At 43.8% G+C, this 25,343-nt stretch overlaps 1 protein-coding gene across 9 annotated transcripts in view; it reads right to left on the bottom strand.

Moving 5' to 3' along the window:
• Window positions 1–25,343, bottom strand: part of ARHGAP12 (Rho GTPase activating protein 12) — a 99,379-nt gene that overhangs the window by 60,895 nt on the left and 13,141 nt on the right. For 8 of the 9 annotated variants that reach the window (XM_073677624.1, XM_073677623.1, XM_073677622.1 and 5 more), the window contains exon 2: window positions 22,178–22,881. In XM_073677624.1, coding sequence (XP_073533725.1) covers window positions 22,178–22,816 — 639 coding nt within the window. In that variant the 5' untranslated portion in view covers window positions 22,817–22,881. Of the gene's footprint in view, window positions 1–22,177; window positions 22,882–25,343 lie in introns of those variants that run through there. The other variant, XM_073677625.1, reaches the window with a different exon arrangement.

Genomic DNA, 25,343 nt, shown 5'->3' on the forward strand with positions numbered 1-25,343 from the left:
TGATATGCAAATAGGTATGTTAGATCTGAAGCCTCTGTCACTCCAGCTCTATTCCACACCCAGCGCCGCCGCCGCCTCCTGCTGACTGAGCCTCTTTGCTGTGTGATTTCAGGAAAAGAAGTAGTGAGTTAGGCTGGAGTCGGCACTCAGCGGGGAATAGAGCTGGAGTGGAAGAGGCTTCAGATCTATAAATAGCTCTTCAGCCTCATTTGCATATCAATTAAAATGCTGATTTCTCAGTAATGGAGGAACTGACTGGCCATGTAAAGGTATTGCTGGACTTGTCTCTGAAAGAGCTACATGCACATATAAATAGTTTGGGGTGTGAAACCCCGCTGACTGACTCCCTATAAAAGAGCATGTAAGGCTGTATTCACATTTGCATTGGAGTATCAATTGCCCCCCAAATAATCATACCACTTATAGTTAATGGGGTCCTGAACATCACATCTGGCAGTTTTCTTAATTTTGTTGTTCTGCTCCAATGATGGATCAGAACAAGAGAATTTAGCCTAGGTGTGAACATGGCTTAAAATGGGATTTAAAAAAATAAAATTAATTAAAAATATTTACATATCCACAAGTGCACAGCAAACAAAAAAAGTTAAAGAGTTTTGGAAATCGGAAAAAACTTTTTTGATGTGAGAATAGCAGCATTAATTATTAGCTCTGTATTTTGTAGTATTCCGGTCATCCACTTCCGGCAACATCTCTCCTCACATGTCACACTACACCTCCGCCTTATCTGATGCACTAAATAAACTCCACCTGCAGAATAAACAAACCTCGTAAAGAACATTCTTTCAGTGTGAATGCTGCAACGTACAAAGCGATTATTAAAAGCTTATATTTTTATAGGGGACGATCTCTAATTAGTGTAAGCGGGACATTTACAGCATATTTATAGGATATAATTGTCTGGTGACACAGCAGCTCACAAGCACTGAAGACATGACGGGAACAAGACTGCTAATGTTATGGGATCCATGCTCGGCTGCAATAATCCACCACTAATCTACTGCAAATCCGGGTCTCATTTCAAAGGTGCAGGTTTAAAAGTTCAAGAAACAAAAGATGGAGTGGATTTTGTTTTTCTCTGACTTGTCACAAGGTGAGAAGTGTCAGTACAATGTAAACTGGAGCCAAGTGATATAGATACAGAATTTCCCAACTTTTCCAGACTCCTGCATGACAAATCAACCAAGCTCTGTCTGCATCACAACCCTCCCCAGCCCAAAATCACCATTTAAAGCAGCACTTCTCCTCCCAACAAAGTTTGTATCCTCTTAATATACTGCATCATATTATATAGCACTGTGTACTTACAATTGCTCATTTCCGCCTTCTACCCAAATGCTCTCTACTCTATGTAGAAACAGGAAGTCTCTTGTCCCTGCATTTATCATTCCCCTCTTCAGCTCCTGACCCAGCTGCTCCGCTCCCCTCCCCCACAACAGTTATGCAATACATGGTTATTACTAAAATTACACTTTCTTAAGAAACCTCTAGTTGAAGGCTTCGGTTCGTGGCATACAGGAATGATTTCTTGTCTTGCTGAATCGCTGTAAAATTGCGTGGAAGAGGAAATGCATATATAAGTCATTTTACTATCTGGGAAATCATTCACAAAAAGTTATATTGCAAGTGATGAAAAAGAGGACTATGGTGCTAGCAGGTTCAATGCAGCACTGCATACGGGAAATCTGGTGTGAGCACAGCTGGTAGTAATGCGTTACTGTATACCACCCTATCAGACAACTGATGACCGGAGGAACAGGAGCTCAATAGTCAGCAGCTCACATTGGAAGTCACTGCTGCATTAAAGGAGTTTTCCAGAATTTAACATGCAGTGTCTACTGGTGGGAGTCTCATAACTGGGACCACTACCTACCGGCAGAACGAGGGGGGCAAGTGTACAGCGGCCGCCCTATGGATGTGATGGTACCTTCCAAGCAGCACTTTATTTTGGCTCCAGGTTGTACAGAACCTTAATAAATCAACCCTAAACTTTATTGCCTCTCTGTATGCCTCCAATGTCACACCGAGCACCAAGTGGCGGCATAGAGAGCACCAGAAGCTGTGCAGGAGGGAGCCAGGGACTAACGTCACATAAGGGGCAAAACCTGCAGTGGAGTCTGTACATGGTCATTTACGCTAGATGGCCGTTCATTCGGCCAACAACCAAACCTAATGAACCCCCTATTCTCAATACACAGAGGGGAGCAAGAACCAGACAATCTAATGGATCCGAGTCATCCGAGTGCGGTCCATTTTTTTTTTTTACTGTCTAATGGATAGGAGAAGCCAGGTTTTTTTGTGTGTGCAGAAAAAAAAAATAAAAATAAATAAAAAGGAAGAACTGATGCCACACCGATAGTAAAAATAGACGAAATCTGGATGCAGCACACTGATGAAAAACAGTCCGCTTTTATCGGTTATGCAAAAAAACTTAAATGCAACACCCCTGACCCTCCTCCTCGCCCTGCCCTTACCAGGACACATGGATGGTTGGCATTCAGCTAATGTGTATGACCATCTTCTTATAATTGGATGGGTTTTCCTGGAATCCGCCCATTGATATGTGACACACTAGTGCATATATCGGAGTCACTCAACTTACACTTGTGGGCAGAGTCCCCCAGAAGCCGGGCCCCCCAGGATTCCCCCCAGAAGCCAGGCCCCCCCCCCAGAAGCCAGCCGCTATAGGACCAGTCACACCAGGCATAGAGGCAATTCATCAAGTACAGAGCAGTCAGCAGGAATGGCAGGGTAGCTTTATCTTCTCCACACGAGGTTGGAATAGGAGTTGGCATTCGCTGAGAACGTAAACATTTTTCAGTACTGACAACAGAAAGTTTAGGGATCTTAGTATAAGTGACTGGCATTACACCATCCGTTCTAGCCAAAAATCTCAGAACTGGCTCTTCCAGCTCTGTGGAGTCTGTAAACTAAACTTCCAAATCTATAGCCCTGCCGGCTTATAGGATTATAGAAAAAGATCTTTTGGTTGGAGGACAGCGTCCCTGGTACATCAAAGTGCAGAGGACTATGGGGCCATTACAAGGACCTCTACTGTAGGTCAGTCAGTAGCTGGAGAAATCCAACTGTAGGTAAACCATACTCCGATCCTATGGTGGTTGTATGCTGCAGGATATTCAGCATCAATCATCTACATGGAGATAAAAACCCATTACACAGAGAAGAATTCGCAAGCACCATGGCAGCTGCACAAATCTGTGCCGAACGCCCACTGACACTAGCTGCAAAACTGTAACAACCTCCACACAGTGAACTCAACCCAGCCTGGAGTACTTGCTGCATTACGAAACCTTACTTTCCGCTGCCAAAGCTTGGCTCTAGGATTGTTCTCTCTGCTTCCTGGCACAGAGATTATCACGCCTTCACTAAACACGCTGCTGAGAGCTGCAAACAGTGCGACTGCCACCGTGAAAAACAGCCTGCCATCAAACCACCAAGCAAGGAGAGGCATTGCAACAAGTCAGCTTATAGCCCAGAACCCAAGTCACAGACTAACTATGAGGTGTCATCATCAGATCATTAAGGGCACAGAATCATCAGAAAATGACCTACTAGTTACAGGAAACCTGCCAGGCGACTCATGCTGCCCCAACCACAGGCAGCAAGGCTACATCCCAATGTGAGGTGACTGACAGGTCTATTGTAATGTACACACAAGGGAAAGACCTGTCAATCACCTGTAGTGGCGCTGAGAAGAGCCGGCCAGGGACCAGACTAGTCCAGGTCCACTCCAAAAGTATATTTATTCTAAAACGCCATACTGTTCCGGAGAATAATATACATGGCTGCAATTGTGTAGCCAGGTTACCATTCATGCTACCCATGGTTTGGACAGCATGAATCATCTGGCAGGTTCCTTTTAAATCAGGTTTTTGTGTTGCATGTATTTTTAAAAAAAAAAAATTGGCATGCTATTTTTTTTTTCATATTACGATATATTTATTTAAAAAATAAAATTAGTACTATTGCAATTTTCACAATAGTCACTGGAACATTTTTAGACTCCTGTCCTTTCAGGAAAGGTTTAACAGCAGTTTCCTTATCAGCAGAGCCAGGATTACACCTCTTTACACAGCGGATGTCACCTTTTGTGAATGGTGTTGTCACGGCTGTCCCTTCATCATGGCCTTTGCACACAGACACTTCAATATAAAAGATGGGTGTCGGGCTCTGACCATTGTGGCTAATGTACCTGATTTCCTGAAACAAAAAGGTAGAGTCTAAAAAAGCCCCAGTGGCCGGTAGGAAAATTGCAAGATTTCTATATATATTAAAAAAAAAATTAAAAAAAACACATTTAATCAAATTGGTCATTTTTTGATAATAGCTTTCCCTAAAAGGGAACCTGGCAGCTGGTAAGTGCTGCCCAATTCCAGCCATATATGTTTAACTCTGGAACGCATGAGACGCAGGTAGTACCTGGCTGGCTTCTCCAATGAGGTTGTGCTGGGCCTACAAATCAGAAGAGGCTCCAGGAGGTTATTAGCACAGCTCCCGTTCTGTGATCACAAAATACTGACGTTGCCGTTGGACCACAGTCGTGCAAATAGATTCAGGCCTAGCTATTCTGCTTTATTGCAATTCTAGTTGGACATTGACATGCAATTTTATTCTAGTTTGACATTTTGCAATTTTTTGCCAGCATATCTAATTATTGAGAGAAAGAAAAATTACCAATTCCTCTCGGATGGGTTGGTGTCAGGCCCATGTATCCAACTGACCCTCCATTGATGTCAAAAACTGACCAATATTCACTACGAATGGAACATTAGTTCAGAAATTGCCACAAGACAGGAGATCCAGACGACCAGAAAAGAGAAAAATTAGTATAGTGCAAAGTCAATGCCTAGTAACACACAGGAACAGAGTCTTGGGACACATTTATGTGGCTACATTGACTGTCCAGGATGAACCTATAAATATGAATAGGAGTGGATGTGCTATATACAGTCCTTAATCAGGACTGTAGGATTTTAGTTTTCCCACTTGTATGCTGTAGTCATCCGCACAATACAGGACGTCAATCACAGCAGACTGGACGCTGTCGGGAACGGCCTCCTAGAAAACACTGAGCAGCAGGGCCTGAAATCCTCACAATCCTGCAGATTATTCACTTATTTCAGCCAAGGAAATTAGTATCTATGTAATGTTCTCATAAAATCTTTGTAGTGGTGTAACTTGTATACTTTGGAAAAAGACATCTTAAAAAATGCAGGGGAATTGCTACATAGTCAGTGAATGAAAACATTGTAGCTTATTTTCAGAAGCTGAAAATCTGATCTGTTTTTACTCGTATACCACCATTAATTCTACAGCGCTTCACAGACATCATCACTGTCCCCATTGGGGCTCACAATCTACATTCCGTATCAGTATGTCTTTGGAGTGTGGGAGGAAACTGGAGAACCCAGAGGAAACCCACGCAAACACGGGGAGAACATACAAACTCCTTGCAGATGTTGTCCTTGGTGGGATTTGAACCCAGAAGCTCATGAGTCCAAGTGTATTCAACCTAACCCAGCCTGACAGCTGCAGCTTGTACTGAGCAGTGAGAGATCTCAGTAACAGCAGCAGGGAGGAGGTACACTGCAGAGCTGTAAATCAGGCGAAATAAAAAATAAATAAAAAGAACTGGGTGGAAATGGAATGCAAACGTTTTAAAATTATTAGAGTCGATCTGACATGGATTATCACAGTAACTATACCTGTCACATCAGATCTAAGTGATATATTTAATGTGTGCAGGTTGTATTGTGAAATCTGGTAACAGATCCGCTCATGTAACACTGACTAGACTGGATACAACTCAAAAATAGCTTTCAGTATGTAAAGCAAAAAGTTTTCATTTACTGATGGACAGAAGTTTCTATAAAAAAAAAAAAAAAAAAAAGGGAAGAACTGAAAATAATACAGTTTCTAAAAAATTCTAAAGCACTTCTCCCAACACCAATTTTAATCCTCGTTTACAGAAATCCTTTAAGGAAGTAAAGAAAGTGATGCAAATATTTACAACAGAGCTCAAAGAACATCTAAAGATCGGGGGCCCGCTAGAAAACATTGGTGCGTCAGTGCCAAGAGAGGGCAAAAATTGTGTATTACAAGAAAAGAGAGGCTTAACCACTCACAATTAATCAAAATAAGACAGTCATCCGCCTTATAATCCCCCAGCTACACAATTGAAGCAATAGTCAACTACTTAAGAGGATAAAAGACTAATAACAACCTTTGCAAATAGGTCAGTGCTTTGTGTGCTGGCAAATTACATAAACACATTGGGAGAATACGGTTTGGGTATTAGGAGCGACCATGTGCAGCGCTGGCCGCTGGCAAAAGGGGCCATGAAAGCCCTGACCCTAATTAAACCACGTTATAAAGAGGACTAAAGAAGAGGAAAAAAAAGGGCACAAAGAGCCCATACACATCTGCCGTCTGTGTATGCGGGGTCCGTGTGACAGTCACACAAGCAAATGCCTCCAAAGTGGCAGCTGTCAAAGAAAGATAGCACAGTGTCGAGCGCACACTGACCACAAAAGGGAAGCGCACAAGGACACGTAAGTGCTGGAGAGACCCGGGCGGCAGATAACGGATTACACGGCTGCCAATCTGCAGAACTCCGCGTTCCACTTTGACAGATCTCTTCCCAGAGGTCTATGCGGCTAAGCCGTAGGCCCCTCATGGAGGGCAGATTAGCTGTACCCATCTTCTGTGTCCCGGGAGCAGGTCTGGAAACAGCAACATGGCTCTTATGTGTAACAGCTTTATAAGAGTAAAAGAGTACGATCACACAATTTATTTGGTGTCTGAAAGAAAAAAAATACAAAAAAAAAGGTTTTATTTTCCCCGCAACAGAAAAGCTGCTTTTTTCCATTTAAAAAAAAATACACTGTTTCTTTAAATTTAAAAAGAAAGTGTACTATAGGCATGTCTTTCCATTGAAGAAAAGTATTTGAAGGGGTTTCAGATTTACATTTTGTAGCAGAATCTGCTACAAAATCCATGTAACAAAAATTCTGCATGAACCCCAAGAACATGGCAGACAAGCATGCTCTGCTGCTCCCCTAATAAAGGCCATGACCACAGATGAAACTGCAGACCCTTTTAGGTAGTAAGCACTGTAAGGTCAGATGAGATTGTACCAGTTTTTTTTTGCTAGCCTATTAGCGAGCAGCATGCTATAGTGGCAGAGACCCTGATTCTGGTGATGTGTCACTTACTGGGCTGCTTGCTACAGTTATGTCTGATAATCAATAAGTTTTGAATGGAGTTAGCCACTTAAAAGGGAAACTGTCGGCAGGTTTTTTTCCATGTAATCTGAGAGAAGGATGAAGTATGGGCAGAGACTCTGATTCCAGCGATGTATCACTTACTGGGCTGCTTGGTGCAGTTTGGATAAAATCCCTATTTTCTCTGCTGCAGTTCTAGCAGTTCTCTGAATGCTGAGCTCTGTATATCCCTGATTGGCAGCTTTCTGTGTACACTGTGCATAGGCAGAAAGCTGCCAATCAGTGGTGGGGGCAGGGTTATCCACAGCTCATGAATATGGAGGACTACCTGGCAGCCGGTTTAATAGTCCTCTAGTGATATTCTCCTACTGATAAAACTGATTTTATTGAAACTACAACAAGCAGCTCAGTAAGTGACACATAGCTGGAATCAGGGTTTCTGCCCCTACATCATACTGCTCACATTAAATAAAATGCTGCTGACATTCCTTTTAAAGGGGTTATCTTGTTTTAACTTTTCTTACTCCATAGAATCATAAAATAAAATAAGCTTTTACTCCCCCTCCAGCGCTGCATCTCAACCAGTGATCCGGTCTTTGTTGATCGGCTGCAGTGGTGACATCATACCTACACAGCTTCTAACTGCTGAAGCCAACCAATTGGTTCGTTGGCTGAGCCGCTGAGCTAAGTTGCAGCTGAACGATTAAAGCCCAAAAGCACCAGTGGAGGCAGCGCTGGACCGCCGGAGGGGAGCAAAACCTCAGTGTGGTCTTTTATTATTATCTTACAATGTTGTATAATATTTTGAAAAAAAAAACAAAAACGTTTGCTTCTCTCCACCACTGACAGCACCACTTTTCTTCATAGGCCGGGGTCACAGCGCAGATTCTCTTGCGCGAGAAAATCAAATTGATTATGTAAATGACACTTAGATCAAACTCTGATCAGAGATAAGCCCCATAAACACAAGTTTTAGGGGTACATATACTTTTTTCCTCAGTCCTGCCATACTGGTCTTTGTTTCCCCAAGAGATGTGATCTCCGGTGCTTGCAGAGGTGACAATCGGCACAGTATGCTAAATGTAAGCCTAAGTATCTCAATAACACAGCCATAATACCCGTGAACCAGGAGGGTCAGGATGAACAATGGCACATGAAGTAATCCATGTAGACCTGCACAAAATCTGTACTACCATGACACACATCTGCTGCTATTGCCATGAGCAAATGGCTTGTAAAACAGTGGACCTTTTCTAAATCCTTGCCAGATTCAGGGAAGGGGGAAACAATAAACCACCAATATATATTCACTTTGAATGATCCCCCAAGACTGTCAGGTTACAGAGAGCAGCGTCGCCTCCTCGTCATGCCCTGTGTAGCCGCACTGCAGGGACTGATGACGGATCCAGCCTCGGCGTCTCCATCTGTTGTACGAGGTGCGGAGGTGAAGATCTACTAACGAGCTCCTCGCAGGAGAACATCGATGGAGGCTGCATCCACACGCCTCTCTAACATACATGCGAGTCAGAGATGGATCAAAGGTCAGCAAAAAGCAGAAACATTAAAATGTAGCCAGAATGCACAAGGCAACGTCGGAGGAGTGCGCCTTATATCCGATACTACTTCCAAATCCTGCAGATTGCACCCTTTTATTTTACCAGGATATTAAAGAAAAATTCACATAAAAAAGTGGGGACACAAAATTGGCCGGTTTGTATCTTGTGGGAGGGTTAAAGCGAAGCTATGAAATCGTAGCTCCCCAAACGGCCGTACGCACAAGTTCTTACTCAGAGACCCAGCTATTAGATTTAGAGAAGGAAACATCACAAGAAAAAAATAATAAACTTCAGTAATCAGTCGTTTCAACAAAAAGGACAAGTGAACATAACAAATTTTCTAATACATCTTAATCAGAGAAATTTGCTTCTTTCTCCACTTATGAGCCACTTCTCATCCACCTACCTTCACTATGAAAACAACTCAAATCCGTCTAGTTTAAAACAAGATGGACTGCCATGTGAGCGCGGACAGACGGCCGTATAAATTGGAGCGAGATCGGAGCTCAATGCTCAAACTGGCAGGCAACTCTCCTGACCCGAGTGTGACAGCTTCATGTATTTCTACCAGGGTCGAGAGAGCTGCCAGCCAGTCCGGGCACTGTGATCCGTTCTCGTTCCGATTTATTACGGTCATCTGATTGCACCCTATCACCGAGTGAGCAGATTGCAGCTTCATATACAATTGAGGAGAGAAAAGACACAAACCCGTGTAGCCACTTTCTAGTAAGTGTGTTATTTCACTTCAGAGCTGGATTCACAGCTTTGCTGCTCAGTACTGCTGCAGCTTCTAATCAGATGTTATACAGAAAAAGAGAAGAAATCCCTCCAGCTTAGTGACAACTGAAAATTGAGGGAAGAATTTGTGAAAAATCAGGATACATGTCATAATGGCCAGAAATAATGATATTCTTCATGTACACACGCCTGACAGCTTATAATTGCAAGATCCTGAACTGACAGACCCTTTTTGCCGACACACTGCAGCTCTTCAGTATCCAGATCTAGCTCAGAGTTTGTATTTTTAGGGAACCAATAGATGCAGCAGGTTTGTACAATTGTCCTATTTTTCTTTTTGTGTGCGGTTTGGTATGTGCAGTGAGTTTCTGGGGGAACTTCATGTTCTAGTGGGGGGAAAAAAAAAGAAAAGCCGAATGGAAAAGGACCTTATGAAAGTGTTCATTTTGCACAGCTGATTCACTAAGAACAATGAGTATAATTGAATGATAAAAAGTCTGGGGGCCGCTGCTCCGGTGGAGGGGCCCGCACATACTACATGGGGGCCGATATCCCAACAACGCCATCACTTCTACACAGCACCACGTGTGATCAGTCACGACTCACGATGTCTTTTTGCAACTTTTGAATTCACAATTTTTGGCAAAGCAAAATATTTAATGGGGAAATGTCAGCCTAATAGAAACACACAAGAAGATCCCATTAATAAAGACTGACCTCCTCTGATCACCAGAACAAAAAAATTCTCCAGGGAGCACTGCCATCACTGCAGCCCTGCTCAGATATCTGGAAGGCTCCATTCACACACGTTGCAGGTTGATAGTTCAGGGATCGGCATGAACAGCATAATCTGCAGCACGATCCGTGACGCCTACAATGCAGAGATCTGCAGAGTCTATTATTTTGTTTATGCGTTCTGGAGGAAGATTTGGAGAGTCTCGGCTCCAAAAACCTAAAAAGGATCCGTTCTAACTGTTAAGATCAGAAGCTCTGTCCAGTCCATTGATATGAATGGACATGGTGTAACACTTCACTTCTCCTGTGGGGGTGCTGCAGGGCAATTGTACACTTACAGCGAGGATTCACCAAACATGACAGCAGGGGAACATATTCCATATGTAAGTGGAACATATTTTCATCTGTTTAATGTTTATTAAAGGGATTTTCTAATTTTAAAGAGGTTTTTCAGGCTCAAGAGATATTCCTGCTGTCACTATGTGACTGCACATTGCTGGATAGTGGCAATGTGTGATGTGCACACTGTCAGGATTCCCCTCTATTTTCAGCGTGACTGGGCGGGCACAGCAGGAGGCGGCGGCACCTGCACAGCAGGAGGCGGCGGCACCTGCACAGCAGGAGGCGGCGGCACCTGCACAGCAGGAGGCGGCGGCACCTGCACAGCAGGAGGCGGCGGCACCTGCACAGCAGGAGGCGGCGGCACCTGCACAGCAGGAGGCGGCGGCACCTGCACAGCAGGAGGCGGCGGCACCTGCACAGCAGGAGGCGGCGGCACCTGCACAGCAGGAGGCGGCGGCACCTGCACAGCAGGAGGCGGCGGCCCTTATGTTGGGAAGCCCTGTCCAAAAAGCAAACATCTCTAACAGCTGATGTTTATGGCGATCTTGTAAGGAGCAGAAGCAGCTACTCACAAACTGACTCACCGCTCAGTCATGTGTGCGGCCAGTTTAGAAAGCGACACTTTCTGACATGGTGTGAAGCATTTACAAGCTTTCCTGTGAATTTGAGGCTTTGTATGGTCACTCCTACAGGTGTGGGATGATCTGAAACCATCACACTGAAGACTAATAATGTCCCTTTAGGGAGTGCCGCCATACACCTTCAAGAGCAAACAAGGTGGTTCCTGAAGAGATCAACAAGAATAATTAAACCAGTCACAGATACAAGCGTGAACGGGGTCGTTGTCCTGTCCATAGGTGACGTTCACTAAAACCAAGTCATTGTGTCCGTGAGATGGTGGCAGGATAGTGCTGCATTAGGCTATGTTCATATGTCCAGTAATAAGACAACTTGTTTTGTCTGTTTTTAAAAAACTGATTTTAGCTGGATCCGTTTAACATTGAAGTCTACGGAAAACGGATCCGTTAATTCTCCATCCGTTGTTCTCTCATTTGAACAGATCTGTTTTTCGTTTTCTGGATCAGTTTCAAATAGACGATTACTTGAAAGTTCACATGTCCAGTAATATATGTTAAATATTTATTTGCACCTCCAGTAACCAAAAAACAGATGGGAGAACAATAGATGGATAATTAACAGATAAGTTGTTCACAGACTTCAGTGTTAAAAAAAAAAAAAAAAAAAAAAAAAAAAACACATGTATCCAGCTGATTATAGCTGACTGCTGGGGTCCGGGCAGTGGGACTCTCACTTATCGGTTACCTTTCATTAGAGCACTCAAGGAGGAAATTATTTTAGGTTTAAATACAACAGCAAAGATTAGGAAAATCCACAAAGTGCAGCAGCCAAAATCCTGACCGACGACAGTCACGCAGAACTGAGGCGGCGATGTTATTCTCTTATTTCTGGCTGACATAATTACACCGCTTTACAAAGCTGAATCCCTGACAAAAGGAGCATAAAACATTTACACATTATAAAATGGTTTGAACTTTCTAAAAGGAGAAAACAGTCTCATTTCCATTTACATCATTAATCATTTATCTGAAGTTCTGCAAAGTGCAGCCACGCACTACAGAGGAAAGTGTAAGCCGGCCGTAGGCATTAGGCTTTACATGGCAGATAACACCGATTTGATGAGATCAGCCAGCAATCTAATGTGTTTGGGGCGGCCAGATGCTCCTCCCGGCACGACATGACAAAGAGAACATTGATTTTTTTTTTCCTAAAGGCCATTTACACATTTCTAAACTGAGAAAATTTAGCAATTTTGCAACAGGTTGCAATTAAAAATCTACTACGGTTGGTTTACAGCTCCAATACAGAGCAATGTGTCTCCATGGTAACAGACTAAAAAAACAAAACCTGCATTCAATAAACTGCTTCTAGCTATCCTTCATTTCCAGCTAATCTACTGAGTTACCAAAAAGTAGGAAACGAAGGAAAGTCTGACTACTTCTTTCGACTGTATAGTTCTGTTGCCATGGAGACACATGGGACTGCATAGGAGCTGTAGTAACAAAATGACAAAAAAGAACTAATGCAAATTTGCTTTATTTTGTAAATAAAAAAAAGTTCTGTAGCATTAAGTCCGATTCAATTATTAATGTGGCATGCAGTATGTTACAATCTGACAGCACAAAACGACTGATCAAACCAAGCACAGGCGCTCGATGCAACTCAGCGGACCTTTCCATCTCTTCGTCCTTCTCTGACTCTTGTAAAGCCAGCGCTGTCACCCAAGGAAGAGAAGATTGGAGATAGATGGAAAACAAGGAGGCAGGAATTTGCACTGAGCTCTTTGGCCATAACGTGGGTGAACCGACCGTCTAGGCTTGGTTTGTACAGTCTTTTTGTGCAGACAGACTCCCTTTAAATAACAGGACACAGGCTTAACATTCCAGTCAACAGAAACGATTACTTAAAAGGGGCATTCCCATCTCCAAGATCATATCCCAATATGCAGTAGGTGTAATAATAACAATATTAGCAAATACCTCCAATTAGAAATGTAGTATTGTGTTTCTGATTAGCTAGGTTTCTTTCCTCATGTACAGGCATTTCAGTACCTTGGGTATCCATGGTTACGACCACTAGCAACTAGCTAACTGTCACCATATCAGTGGTCGTAACCATGAATACTTAAGAGCCTGCACATGAGGGAAGAGACATAGTAAATCAGAAAAACTGTACTACATTTCTAATTGAAGGTATTTGCTAATATTATTACACATTAGGATAGGATCTTGGAGATGGGAAAACCCCTTTAACTACTGGCCACACACACACAGTACAGACCACCTTCTTATTTTAAGATTTTTCTATATTTTCATGACTTTGAAAATTGTACATTCACACTGAAGGCATCAAAACTATGAATTAACACATGTGGAATTATATACTTAACAAAAAAGTGTGAAACAACTGAAAATGTCTTATATTCTAGGTTCTTCAAAGTAGCCACCTTTTGCTTTGATGACTGCTTTGCACACTCTTGGCATTCTCTTGATGAGCTTCAAGAGGTAGTCACCGGAAATGGTTTTCACTTCACAGGTGTGCCCTGTCAGGTTTAATAAGTGGGATTTCTTGCCTTAAAAATGGGGTTGGGACCATCAGTTGTGTTGTGCAGAAGTCTGGTGGATACACAGCTGATAGTCCTACTGAATAGACTGTTAGAATTTGTATTATGGAAAGAAAAAAAGCAGCTAAGTAAAGAAAAACGAGTGGCCATCATTACTTTAAGAAATGAAGGTCAGTCAGTGCGAAAAATTGGGAAAACTTTGAATGTGTCCACAGGTGCAGTTGCAAAAACCATCAAGCGCTACAAAGAAACTGGCTCACATGAGGACCGCCCCAGGAAAGGAAGACCAAGAGTCACCTCTGCTTCTGAGGATAAGTTTATCAGAGTCACCAGCCTCAGAAATCGCAGGTTAACAGCAGCTCAGATTAGAGACCAGGTCAATGCCACATAGAGTTCTAGCAGCAGACACATCTCTTCAACAACTGTTAAGAGGAGACTTTGTGCAGCAGGCCTTCATGGTAAAATAGCTGCTAGGAAACCACTGCTAAGGACAGGCAACAAGCAGAAGAGACTTGTTTGGGCTAAAGAACACAAGGAATGGACATTAGACCAGTGGAAATCTGTGCTTTGGTCTGATGAGTCCAAATTTGAGATCTTTGGTTCCAACCACCGTGTCTTTGCGCGACGCAGAAAAGGTGAACGGATGGACTCTACATGCCTGGTTCCCACCGTGAAGCATGGAGGAGGAGGTGTGATGGTGTGGGGGGGCTTTGCTGGTGACACTGTTGGGGATTTATTCAAAATTGAAGGCATACTGAACCAGCATGGCTACCACAGCATCTTGCAGCGGCATGCTATTCCATCCGGTTTGCGTTTAGTTGGACCATCATTTATTTTTCAACAGGACAATGACCCCAAACACACCTCCAGGCTGTGTAAGGGTTATTTGACCAAGGAGGAGAGTGATGGGGTGCTTCGCCAGATGACCTGGCCTCCACAGTCACCAGACCTGAACCCAATCGAGATGGTTTGGGGTGAGCTGGACCGCACAGTGAAGGCAAAAGGGCCAACAAGTGCTAAGCATCTCTGGGAACTCCTTCAAGATTGTTGGAAGATCATTTCCGGTGACTACCTCTTGAAGCTCATCAAGAGAATGCCAAGAGTGTGCAAAGCAGTCATCAAAGCAAAAGGTGGCTACTTTGAAACCTAGAATATAAGACATATTTTCAGTTGTTTCACACTTTTTTGTTAAGTATATAATTCCACATGTGTTAATTCATAGTTTTGATGCCTTCAGTGTGAATGCACAATTTTCATAGTCATGAAAATACAGAAAAATCTTTAAATGAGAAGGTGTGTCCAAACTTTTAGTCTGTACTGTATACACACACACACACACACACACACACACACACACACACACACACACACACACGTGTGTATTTATTTTTATTTTTAATAGTACCACTGTGTTGGGCTGAAGGCCATTTTGTCTCAATTTTTCAGTGAAATGGGTACATGACCTTATTGAACAAGCAGAAACCATAAAATAAGCTTTTTTTTCCCTCTACATGATAAAGAAACAGAATGCTAAAAAAAAAATCCCTAAAGAGGCGGGTTGCTCCTAGCGACAAATGGCACAGCGACATCACAATGATGCGAGTCAGAGCAGAGGATATTAATTTGCTTGTATCTAGGGCACAAAAGAAGAACAAGCAAAACTAAATAATAAAACTACATCATAAATGTGAAATATAACAGTACAAAATGCAAAACTGCAGCAGTAATAATGTACAGCACTCGGATATATGAATCACATCTATAAGAATGCAGCAAAGAATGAACAACACACGGCTAAACCACGGGGTGCAAGATTTAAGGGACACTGCACATAATGTTATAGCAATTCATTTATCTTCACCACTTTGGTGATGGAGAAGCCTTTACATTGAGGACACTACAGTAAACAGGAAATTCCTACACCCAAAAAGAAAATTATTATTATTATTATGGGTATTACCCAAACATCAATCCGTGCATCAACCAACTCAGCCATGGCCTCATATTGGGCTAAGTGAAGACAGAACCCTGTTCTAAAATGTTAATTGGACCAAGATGTCATGTATAGCAAGATGTCCTCCAAGGGAATATTCTGATCTAATACTGGAGATTACAAGAGGTGCTGAGTAAGAAGAAGCTACTCACACTACTGTCCACCCTGTCTATCTGATCTAATACAGTAGATACCAGTAGTACTGAGGTAAGAAGAAGCTGCTCACACCGTTGTCCATCCTGTCTTTCTGATCCAATACTGGAGATCCCAGGGGTACAGAGGTAAGAAGAGGCTGCTCACACTGCTGTCCATCCTGGAATCTGATCTAATACTGGAGATACCAGGGGTACTGAGGTAAGAAAAGGCTGTTCTCACTGCTGTCCATCCTGTCTTTCTGATCTAATACTGAAGATACCAGGGGTACTGAGATAAGAAGAGGCTGCTCACACTGCTGTCCATCCTGTCTTTCTGATCTAATACTGGAGATACCAGGGGTACTGAGATAAGAAGAGGCCGCTCACAATGCTGTCCATCCTGGAATCTGATCTAATACTGGAGATACCAGGGGTACTGAGATAAGAATTAGCTGCTCACACTGCTCTTGTACATCCTTGTCTTTCTGAATGCTATTATTATTCTAGGACAGGCTTCAGTTAGTCCATCAAGACAGTTACCATTTAAATGCATTACAGCTAGTGATCACGTCCATATTTGTAATATTCTTTAATTAAATATGTAAGAAAGTCAAAAACAAAGGAAATGGCACTAAGGTGCTGTGATACAGCCAAAAATGTCATCACCGACTACTATATGCTAAATTAGTGGATTCTACACAACTGGACAAAAGAAAAATAGAATTAGACTTCCCGGTAATTCGGTTTCTAATAAGCCACCACGACAGCACACAGGAGGATGTAACCCCACCCTAATAGGGACAGGAAATACAAAGAGGTTTAAATAGCCCCTCCCACATCCTCCCTCCAGTGTTATTACAAAGGACCACAAGAGTATAGATGCTGCAAATTCATTTTTATTTCTATTGATCAAGCGGTCGTAGAAACAATAAGCGAGGGGGAGGGAATTGCCTGTGCTGTCCTGGTGGGTTATTAGAAACCGAATTACCGGTAAGTCTAATTCTATTTTCTCTAATAACCCCCACGACAGCACACAGGAGGTATACCAAAGATATACTAGGGAGGGACAATAGCCTGAAGAACCTTCCTTCCGAAGGCTAAATCTCCAACAGACATTAGGTCTAGTCTGTAGTGTTTGGAGAAGGTATGAATTGAGGACCATGTGGCAGCTCTGCATATCTGTTCGATGGATGCGCTGGCTTTTTCAGCCCAGGAGACAGATATCGCCCTTGTAGAATGGGCCTTGAGCTTTGCTGGAGGAGGTAGATCCTGGATCTGGTAAGCCTCCGTAATCGCCCTCTTAATCCAGTTGCCATTGTGGATTTTGCCGCTTTCTTTCCTCTGTTTGGACAAATAGGTTCTTGTCTTTCCTTCTTCTGTTTCCTGAAGATAGTGCAGTACTATTCTCCGAACGTCCAGAGTGTGGAATTACATCTCTTTTTTTTCTTTTGGGTTGTCAAAAAAAGATGGAAGGATTATCTCCTGAGATCTGTGGAAATTTGAGACCACCTGAGGTAGAAATGAAGGGTCAAGTTGGAAAATCAGACGATCTTCCAGGATTCTAAAGTAGGGTTCGTTGATCGAAAGGGCCTGTAGTTCACATACTCTTCTGGCTGTAGTTATTGCCACCAGAAAAGCAGTTTTCCAGGTCAGCCTGTCCAGTCTTATGGTTAACCCTTTCAGAACAATGTTAAGGTCTCAGGGGGGAACCAGGTCTGTTACTCTAGGGGTGGATGCGGGTGGCTGCTGTCATAAATCTTCTCACCCACTGATGTTCCGCTAGTCTTTGATCGAAGTATGTACTTAACGCCGCTACCTGGACCTTAAGAGTACTAGGTCTGAGACCTTTATCCAGGCCTTCTTGTAAAAAGTCTAGAATCTGAGCCACATCAGCCCTATGAGGGTCTGGGCGAGTGGGTGCACACCACCTTAAGAAGGTTTTCCAGATCTTATGGTAAATGGTGTTCGTTACAGGTTTCCTGCTCTTCTGGAGAGTTTTGATGACTTTCTCTGAGAGGCCTCTTGTCTTTAATATCAGGAATTCAGAAGCCAGGCAGTTAGGTGTAGTCTCTCAGGATCCAGATGGTGAATCTGTCCCTGGATAAGGGGATCCTTGATGGGAGGAAGGGTTAGAGGGCTCTCCACACTCAGACTGGTTAACGTTCCAAACCAACTTCTTTTTGGCTAGCGAGGGGCTACTAGGATTACTCTGATCCCTTCGGTCCTTATCTTCTGTAAGGTTTTTGAAAGGATAGATAGTGGGGGAAACGCATGTGCTAGTTTAAACTCCCATTTGTAAGCGAATGTGTCCACGCCCAGGCAAGGGCCGTTTGGATCCAGGGAGAAATATTGAGGTACTTTCGCGTTCTGGTGTCCGGCGAAGAGATCTACCTCTGGATAGCCCCATCTCTCGACTAACATCTGGAAGACCTCTGGGTTTAGGCTCCACTCTCCTGGATGAATCTTTGTTCTGCTTAAGAAGTCGGCCTGGATATTGACTGAACCTTTGATATGAAGAGCCGACAAGGATAGAAGATGTTGTTCGTCCCAGGAGAATATTCTTGCTGAGATTGCTTTTAAGCTTTCGTATCTTGTGCCCCCTTGATGACGAAGGTGGGCTACCGTGGTGATATTGTCTGAAAATATCTGAATGTGAGATTTCTGGACCAGAGGCTCTGCTGCTCTGAGGACTTCCTCTACAGCTTTTAGTTCTCTGAAATTTGATGAGCTCACCTCTTTGGTCCATATACCCGGGAATAGCTCTTGGGAGACCATGGCTCCCCATCCCTTTTCGCTGGCATCCACCTTTATGGTTACCAGCGGATTCTGGATCCATGGTACTCCTCTGTTCAGATTTTTTCCGTTCAGCCACCAGAATAGAGAAGTCCTTACTCGTGGTGGTATAGGGATTCTACTGATCAGAGACCGTGGAGATCCATCCCAATTCGTAAGGATGTGGGTCTGTAATGTTCGGGTATGCGCCTGAGCCCAGGCCACCATCTGAATACAGGAATGTCACAGACCCGAGGACAGACATGGCGTCGCTTAATGATACTGATCATCTGCTCCTTAGGACATTGATTTTTGCTTTTATCATGACCTGTTTTTGTTTGGACAGGAATGACATTGAGCTGTGGGAATCCAATAGTACTCCTAGAAATGTTTTTGCCATGGAGGGAACCATATCTGATTTTTTTCTGGTTCACTAACCAGCCAAGAGACGATAGGATCTGAGTGGTCAACTGTAGATGTTCTCGGAGTACTGGTACTGAGGGCCCAATTAATAACAGGTTGTCGAGGTATGGTACTATTGAAATGTTCTGACCCCTGACATAAGCCATGACTTCTGCCGTGACTTTTGTAAATATTCCCGGGGCTGATGAAATTCCAAATGGGAGAACATTGAAGTGATAGTGGACTATTTGATCCCCCTGAGCCACTGCGAATCTTCGGAACCTCCTGTGAAGGGGATGTATGGGGATGTGGCAATATGCATCCTGGAGGTAGGTCAATTGTGCCATGACATGGTCCTATCTTATCAGAGGGACCGTCAACCTGATAGATTTCATCTTGAATCGTTGGTAGTGGATATACTGATTCAGTGGCCTTAGATTGATTATAACTCGGTGGGAGCCATTTGTTTTTTTTATTAGGAAGAGTCTGGAATAATGTCCTGTGCCTATCTCTCTTATAGGAACCAGGGATATCACCCCTGAGGACAATAGGTCTGCAAGACAGGATATCAGGGTGGCCCAACGACTGAGAGGAGAGCGGTGTTAACCTTATCCTCTCTGGAGGATAGGAGGAGAAATTTATTTTTACTCCGAACTCGACAACCCTCAGGACCCATGGGTCTGAGCAGATTTCTTTCCACTGAGGGAGAAAACTAGAGATGCGGCCACAGACTGTCCTGACGTCATGGTCTGTTCTGACGTTGGTTTTGGGAGAGAAAAAGATTTTTGCCTCCTCTACCTTTTGGGTAGCTCCATCGTCCTGTTTTGCCTTTACCCCTATATTGAGGGGTCTGCTCTTGTGAGGGACGAAAAGGCCTCTTCCTCACATTCCTAGGATCCGGGAGGGCCGCCTTCTTGTCTGAGGCCTTCTCTAGATCATCTAGGGCTTTCCCGAACATGTATTTCCCCTTAAAAGGGGATGGAACACAACTTCATTTTTGGCCCTTCTTCTTACAGAGTTTGATAGCCCAGATGCTCTTGCCGCCACTCACACAGATTCTGCAGAGGTGTCTGCTAAAAACCCCATAGTTTTCTGTAGAAGCGGTAGGGATGTCTTCTCTGGGGGTGCCTGAAACTAGGTGTTCCTCCAGTTGATCTAGCCAACAAGCCATTGATCGAGCTACGCCCGTAGAGACTGCGTTGGTGCTTAATAGCGTTGCCAAGGTCTCCCAGGATTTTCTGAGTAGTCCCTCCATTTTGCGTTCCAAGGGGTCTTTTAATTGAGAGGAATCTTCAAACGGCAGTGTGGTTTTCTTTGCTACTCGTGCAATTTGGATATCCACTCTTGGGACTTCAGACCAGCATTTTGCTGTCTCATTGTCCACAGGAAATCTATCCCTTAACTCTGTAGGGGTATTTAATCTCTTTTCTGGAAATTCCCACTCCTCTAAGACTAAGTCCCTAATACTCTGGTGTATAGAGAACACTAATTTTTTCCTGGAACGTAGCCCCCCAAACATCTGATCCTGTACTGCTTGGGGCAATTTTTCTTCCTCGACCTCCATAGTTCTCCTTACTGCCATGAGGAGTTCCTCCAAGCTATCTGATGGAAAGTAATATATCTCGTTGGGAGTTATCAGGGGTTGGACTTAGTTCACCTTCCTCTGGAAGATCTTCCGAGATATATATATCTCCTCTTGAGAGTCTTCCTCCCCTCCCTCTGGCAGGCTAATTTTCCTCTTTTTGGTTGCTGAGGGAGTAGATGTAGAACCCTGACTAGGTGAGGCGTAGGGAGAGTGACTGAGACGAAGGAGGATTTGATCTCCTGACATACAATCCCCTTTATCTCCTCCATTAAAGAAGGTTGTTCCTGTCTGATAATCTTCTCCGTACAGTCCTTGCATAGGGGCTTTCTATGGGAGGACGATAGTTTTTTTGTACAGATGGGACATCTGCATGACGGTTTAACTTTTTCTCCAGATGCAGGTTCCTTGTCCCCCTACAAGAGAGGGGAGAAGGGGAGGGGAGCTATAATCACTACTTCCTGCATCTGGGAGATGGACTACCAGTGCCATACTTACTGGGACCAGACCGGCGCTGGGCTCTACAGATGCAGAGCGAAAAGCTTCAACAGACATGGTTTTGTGCTACCTGTAGAGGTCTTCCTGTCCAGGGCTCCTTTTATGGGCGACCGGACCAGCGCCTCCCTCTGTTTAGAGGGCTCCTCCCCCGGTGTCCAGGTGAAGATTTCTGATCACCCGCGGCATTCCGCTCTTTTTCCCCCATAGCTTTTTGATGCGGTCCACAGTGGGATGCAAACTGCTGGAAGTGACGTCATCATCCACCGCCCAGCGTCCGAAATCACTTCCGGCGCCGCGGCGTGCGCTCCACATCCAGGAGCCGGCATCGCCCGCGCATCCAGCGGGGGAGAGGAGGAGGAGATGGACCGGAGAGCTCAGAGAGACCTCCGGTCAGAAGATCCTGCAGACCTTGCCCGAGAGCGCGGACTGCAGGAGGGGGTCCCGAATCCAGAGGAGGCGGGAGCAGCGCCTTGAGGAGGAGAGGTAAAGACCGCTCGATCCTCCGCTGCCCGGTTAGTAGCTTTCCCCTAGCGCCTGTCGCCGGCCCAGCACACCGGGGATGACCTCTTCATCCCTGATAGGGACAGGAAATAACACTGGAGGGAGGATGTGGGAGGGGCTATTTAAACCTCTTTGTATTTCCTGTCCCTATTAGGGTGGGGTTACATCCTGTCGTGGGGGGTTATTAGAGAAAACACATGGCCGCATACTATGCATCTTTATAGGATGTTTTCTCATTACAAATCAATGGTCGAAATTCTCATCTTGGTACATCATTAGGCCTGAATTTGCAGTAAACACATATCGCACTGAGGTTTTCATGTAACTACGACCACACTTACACATGTCTATGCTAATTCAGACGTATCATTTCCATCATTACCTGAACTGCTCCCCTCCCATTTGTAAAAAGAGCTGTACAAGATACAATGAAGTCAAGTCCTTATAATACAATTACATAATGTAACAGAAATCAGGAACCCTCTACGGCAATGGTGCAGTCACAAAGTATAAAAGTTACCTGTAGTTGCTCGGTAGAGCTGCTGCTCAGTTCATCACCAGATTCAGAATCCGCGAGAAGTTTTTCAGAGTTCTCCCCGGCAGAGTCCGAGTGATCGTTAGAGAAGCTAGTCTTTTCGATATCCATAAGTTCCGGGCCAGGAAAGTGCATGGCTGAGGGGCTCCTGCTCGTGGCCTTTGGTGAATGCAAATCTGTGCACAGCTTACCATTGTTATGTACCAGATCTAGAGTAAGTCCTCTCGTCTGTCCAGGGCTACTACTGGGCCCAAAGTTCTGATTGGCATCCCGAATACTTGAGGTTTTCCCAAAACTCGAAAGCTCTGGAGATTTATTAATGTTCTCCGTCGACCTCTGCAGCCCTTGCATGACTTTCAGAGGACTATTGGGCAGAACGCCCTGTTTAATGGGCGGCATCAACGCCTTCCTGCCCACCTCCCTCACATACTGAGCGGGAACGTACAGAGGTTTAGCGTTTTCATCCTTCTTCACCTGCCACCAGTCTTCATTCGACTTTTTAATCAATATATACCTCTCTCCTTGTTTAATGATGATCTTCTTGTTCTTATATTCGTATTCATAGTCGTAGTCGACCTCAATGAACACCGGACCGGGTGCGGGCCTGCCGCTTTTGTCAGCCATTTTCAACGATGTTGATCACCTCTTTAGAAGAATGGTGTGCATTATGAGAGCTTGAGATGAAAACTCTACAGGCAAAAGACAAAAAAATGGGAAATACAATTATGCAAATTAGTTCAGCTCAATTATTTTGCAAATGTGGCAAAAATCAAGACAATAACTATTAAAGAAATTTGACCCAGCAGGGTAATCCCTGTTCATGACCCCCATTAAAGCAAAATTGCAGGGGGGGGGGGGTCCAAGTTTGAGAGCCCCTTTATGGGCTAGAGAAGAGGGTCACTACCAAGCAGTGACTCTTGCTAGCAGACCAGAAGCCCACGAATTACATGAATGTCAGTAATGTGCACTGGCAATACCGGCTGATTTCTGGGGATCTCAGGAGATCTGTAGCGTCTTATCACGGTAGAAATTAGTTTTCAAGAAATCATATCTACTTTGCGTAAATTGCAAGATGTAGCAGATTTTTTGCATTGCATGACCAGCACTGCAGCAAGAAATCCAACATGTGGAATTATATACTTAACAAAAAAGTGTGAAACAACTGAAAATATGTCTTATATTCTAGGTTCTTTAAAGTAGCCACCTTTTGCTTTGATGACTGCTTTGCACACTCTTGGCATTCTCTCGATGAGCTTCAAGAGGTAGTCACCGGAAAAGGTCTTCCAACAATCTTGAAGGAGTTCCCAGAGATGCTTAGCACTTGTTGGCCCTTTTGCCTTCACTCTGCGGTCCAGCTCACCCCAAACCATCTCGATTGGGTTCAGGTCTGGTGACTGTGGAGGCCAGGTCATCTGGCGTAGCACCCCATCACTCTCCTTCTTGGTCAAATAGCCCTTACACAGCTTGGAGGTGTGTTTGGGGTCATTGTCCTGTTGAAAAATAAATGATGGTCCAACTAAACGCAAACCGGATGGAATAGCATGCCGCTGCAAGATGCTGTGGTAGCCATGCTGGTTCAGTATGCCTTCAATTTTGAATAAATCCCCAACAGTGTCACCAGCAAAGCCCCCCACACCATCACACCTCCTCCTCCTCCATGCTTCACGGTGGGAACCAGGCATGTAGAGTCCATCCGTTCACCTTTTCTGCGTCGCACAAAGACACAGTGGTTGGAACCAAAGATCTCAAATTTGGATTCATCAGACCAAAGCACAGATTTCCACTGGTCTAATGTCCATTCCTTGTGTTCTTTAGCCCAAACAAGTCTCTTCTGCTTGATGCCTGTCCTTAGCAGTGGTTTCCTAGCAGCTATTTTACCATGAAGGCCTGCTGAACAAAGTCTCCTCTTAACAGTTGTTGAAGAGATGTGTCTGCTGCTAGAACTCTGTGTGGCATTGACCTGGTTTCTAATCTGAGCTGCTGTTAACCTGCGATTTCTGAGGCTGGTGACTCTGATAAACTTATCCTCAGAAGCAGAGGTGACTCTTGGTCTTCCTTTCCTGGGGCGGTCCTCATGTGAGCCAGTTTCTTTGTAGCGCTTGATGGTTTTTGCAACTGCACTTGGGGACACTTTCAAAGTTTTCCCAATTTTTCGCACTGACTGACCCTCATTTCTTAAAGTAATGATGGACACTCATTTTTCCTTACTTAGCTGCTTTTTTCTTGCCATAATACAAATTCTAACAGTCTATTCAGTAGGACTATCAGCTGTGTATCCACCAGACTTCTGCACAACACAACTGATGGTCCCAACCCCATTTATAAGGCAAGAAATCCCACTTATTAAACCTGACAGGGCACACCTGTGAAGTGAAGACCTTTTCCGGTGACTACCTCTTGAAGCTCATCAAGAGAATGCCATGAGTGTGCAAAGCAGTCATCAAAGCAAAAGGTGACTACTTTGAAGAACCTAGAATATAAGACATATTTTCAGTTGTTTCACACTTTTTTGTTAAGTATATAATTCCACATGTGTTAATTCATAGTTTTGATGCCTTCAGTGTGAATGTACAGTTTTCATAGTCATGAAAATACAGAAAAATCTTTAAATGAGAAGGTGTGTCAAAAATTTTGGTCTGTACTGTACAATATATATATATATATATATATATATATATATATATATATATATATATATATATATATTCGAATTGTGCAGATTTTTTTGGTTGCAGAAATGTTCTTCCTTTGCATTACAGAGTCAGCGCATTTCTCACTACACTATGCAGTTTTGTATATATAAAGATTTAAAGAGGTTCTATGAGTGCAGTAAAGGGAAAAGAAAACATCCCAACAACGAGTCAATGTCCATAAGAGCTTACATTCTACTGAGGGCTAAAAAGTGATTTTCTCTCTTACATACTGGTATGAATATGTGTTCTCTGGAAATACAGTTCAAACAGTGAAATTGCGCCCACACAGCAGTACTGCCACAGATTCTGCCCACACAGCAACTAGGGAGGAACAGAATTGTGATTACATAGCAGAATGTCGCTATATAGGAGCACCCAGAATATATCCCTACTGACTGCAACCAGACCAAATAGCACCCAGACCCTGCCAGTACAGTGCCCAGAGGTGCCCGCTCCAC

The sequence above is a fragment of the Phyllobates terribilis genome, unplaced genomic scaffold, assembly GCF_046119375.1.
Source record: "Phyllobates terribilis strain yellow unplaced genomic scaffold, ASM4611937v1 Scaffold_4__5_contigs__length_816908805, whole genome shotgun sequence".
NCBI classification, from domain to species: Eukaryota; Metazoa; Chordata; class Amphibia; order Anura; family Dendrobatidae; genus Phyllobates; species Phyllobates terribilis.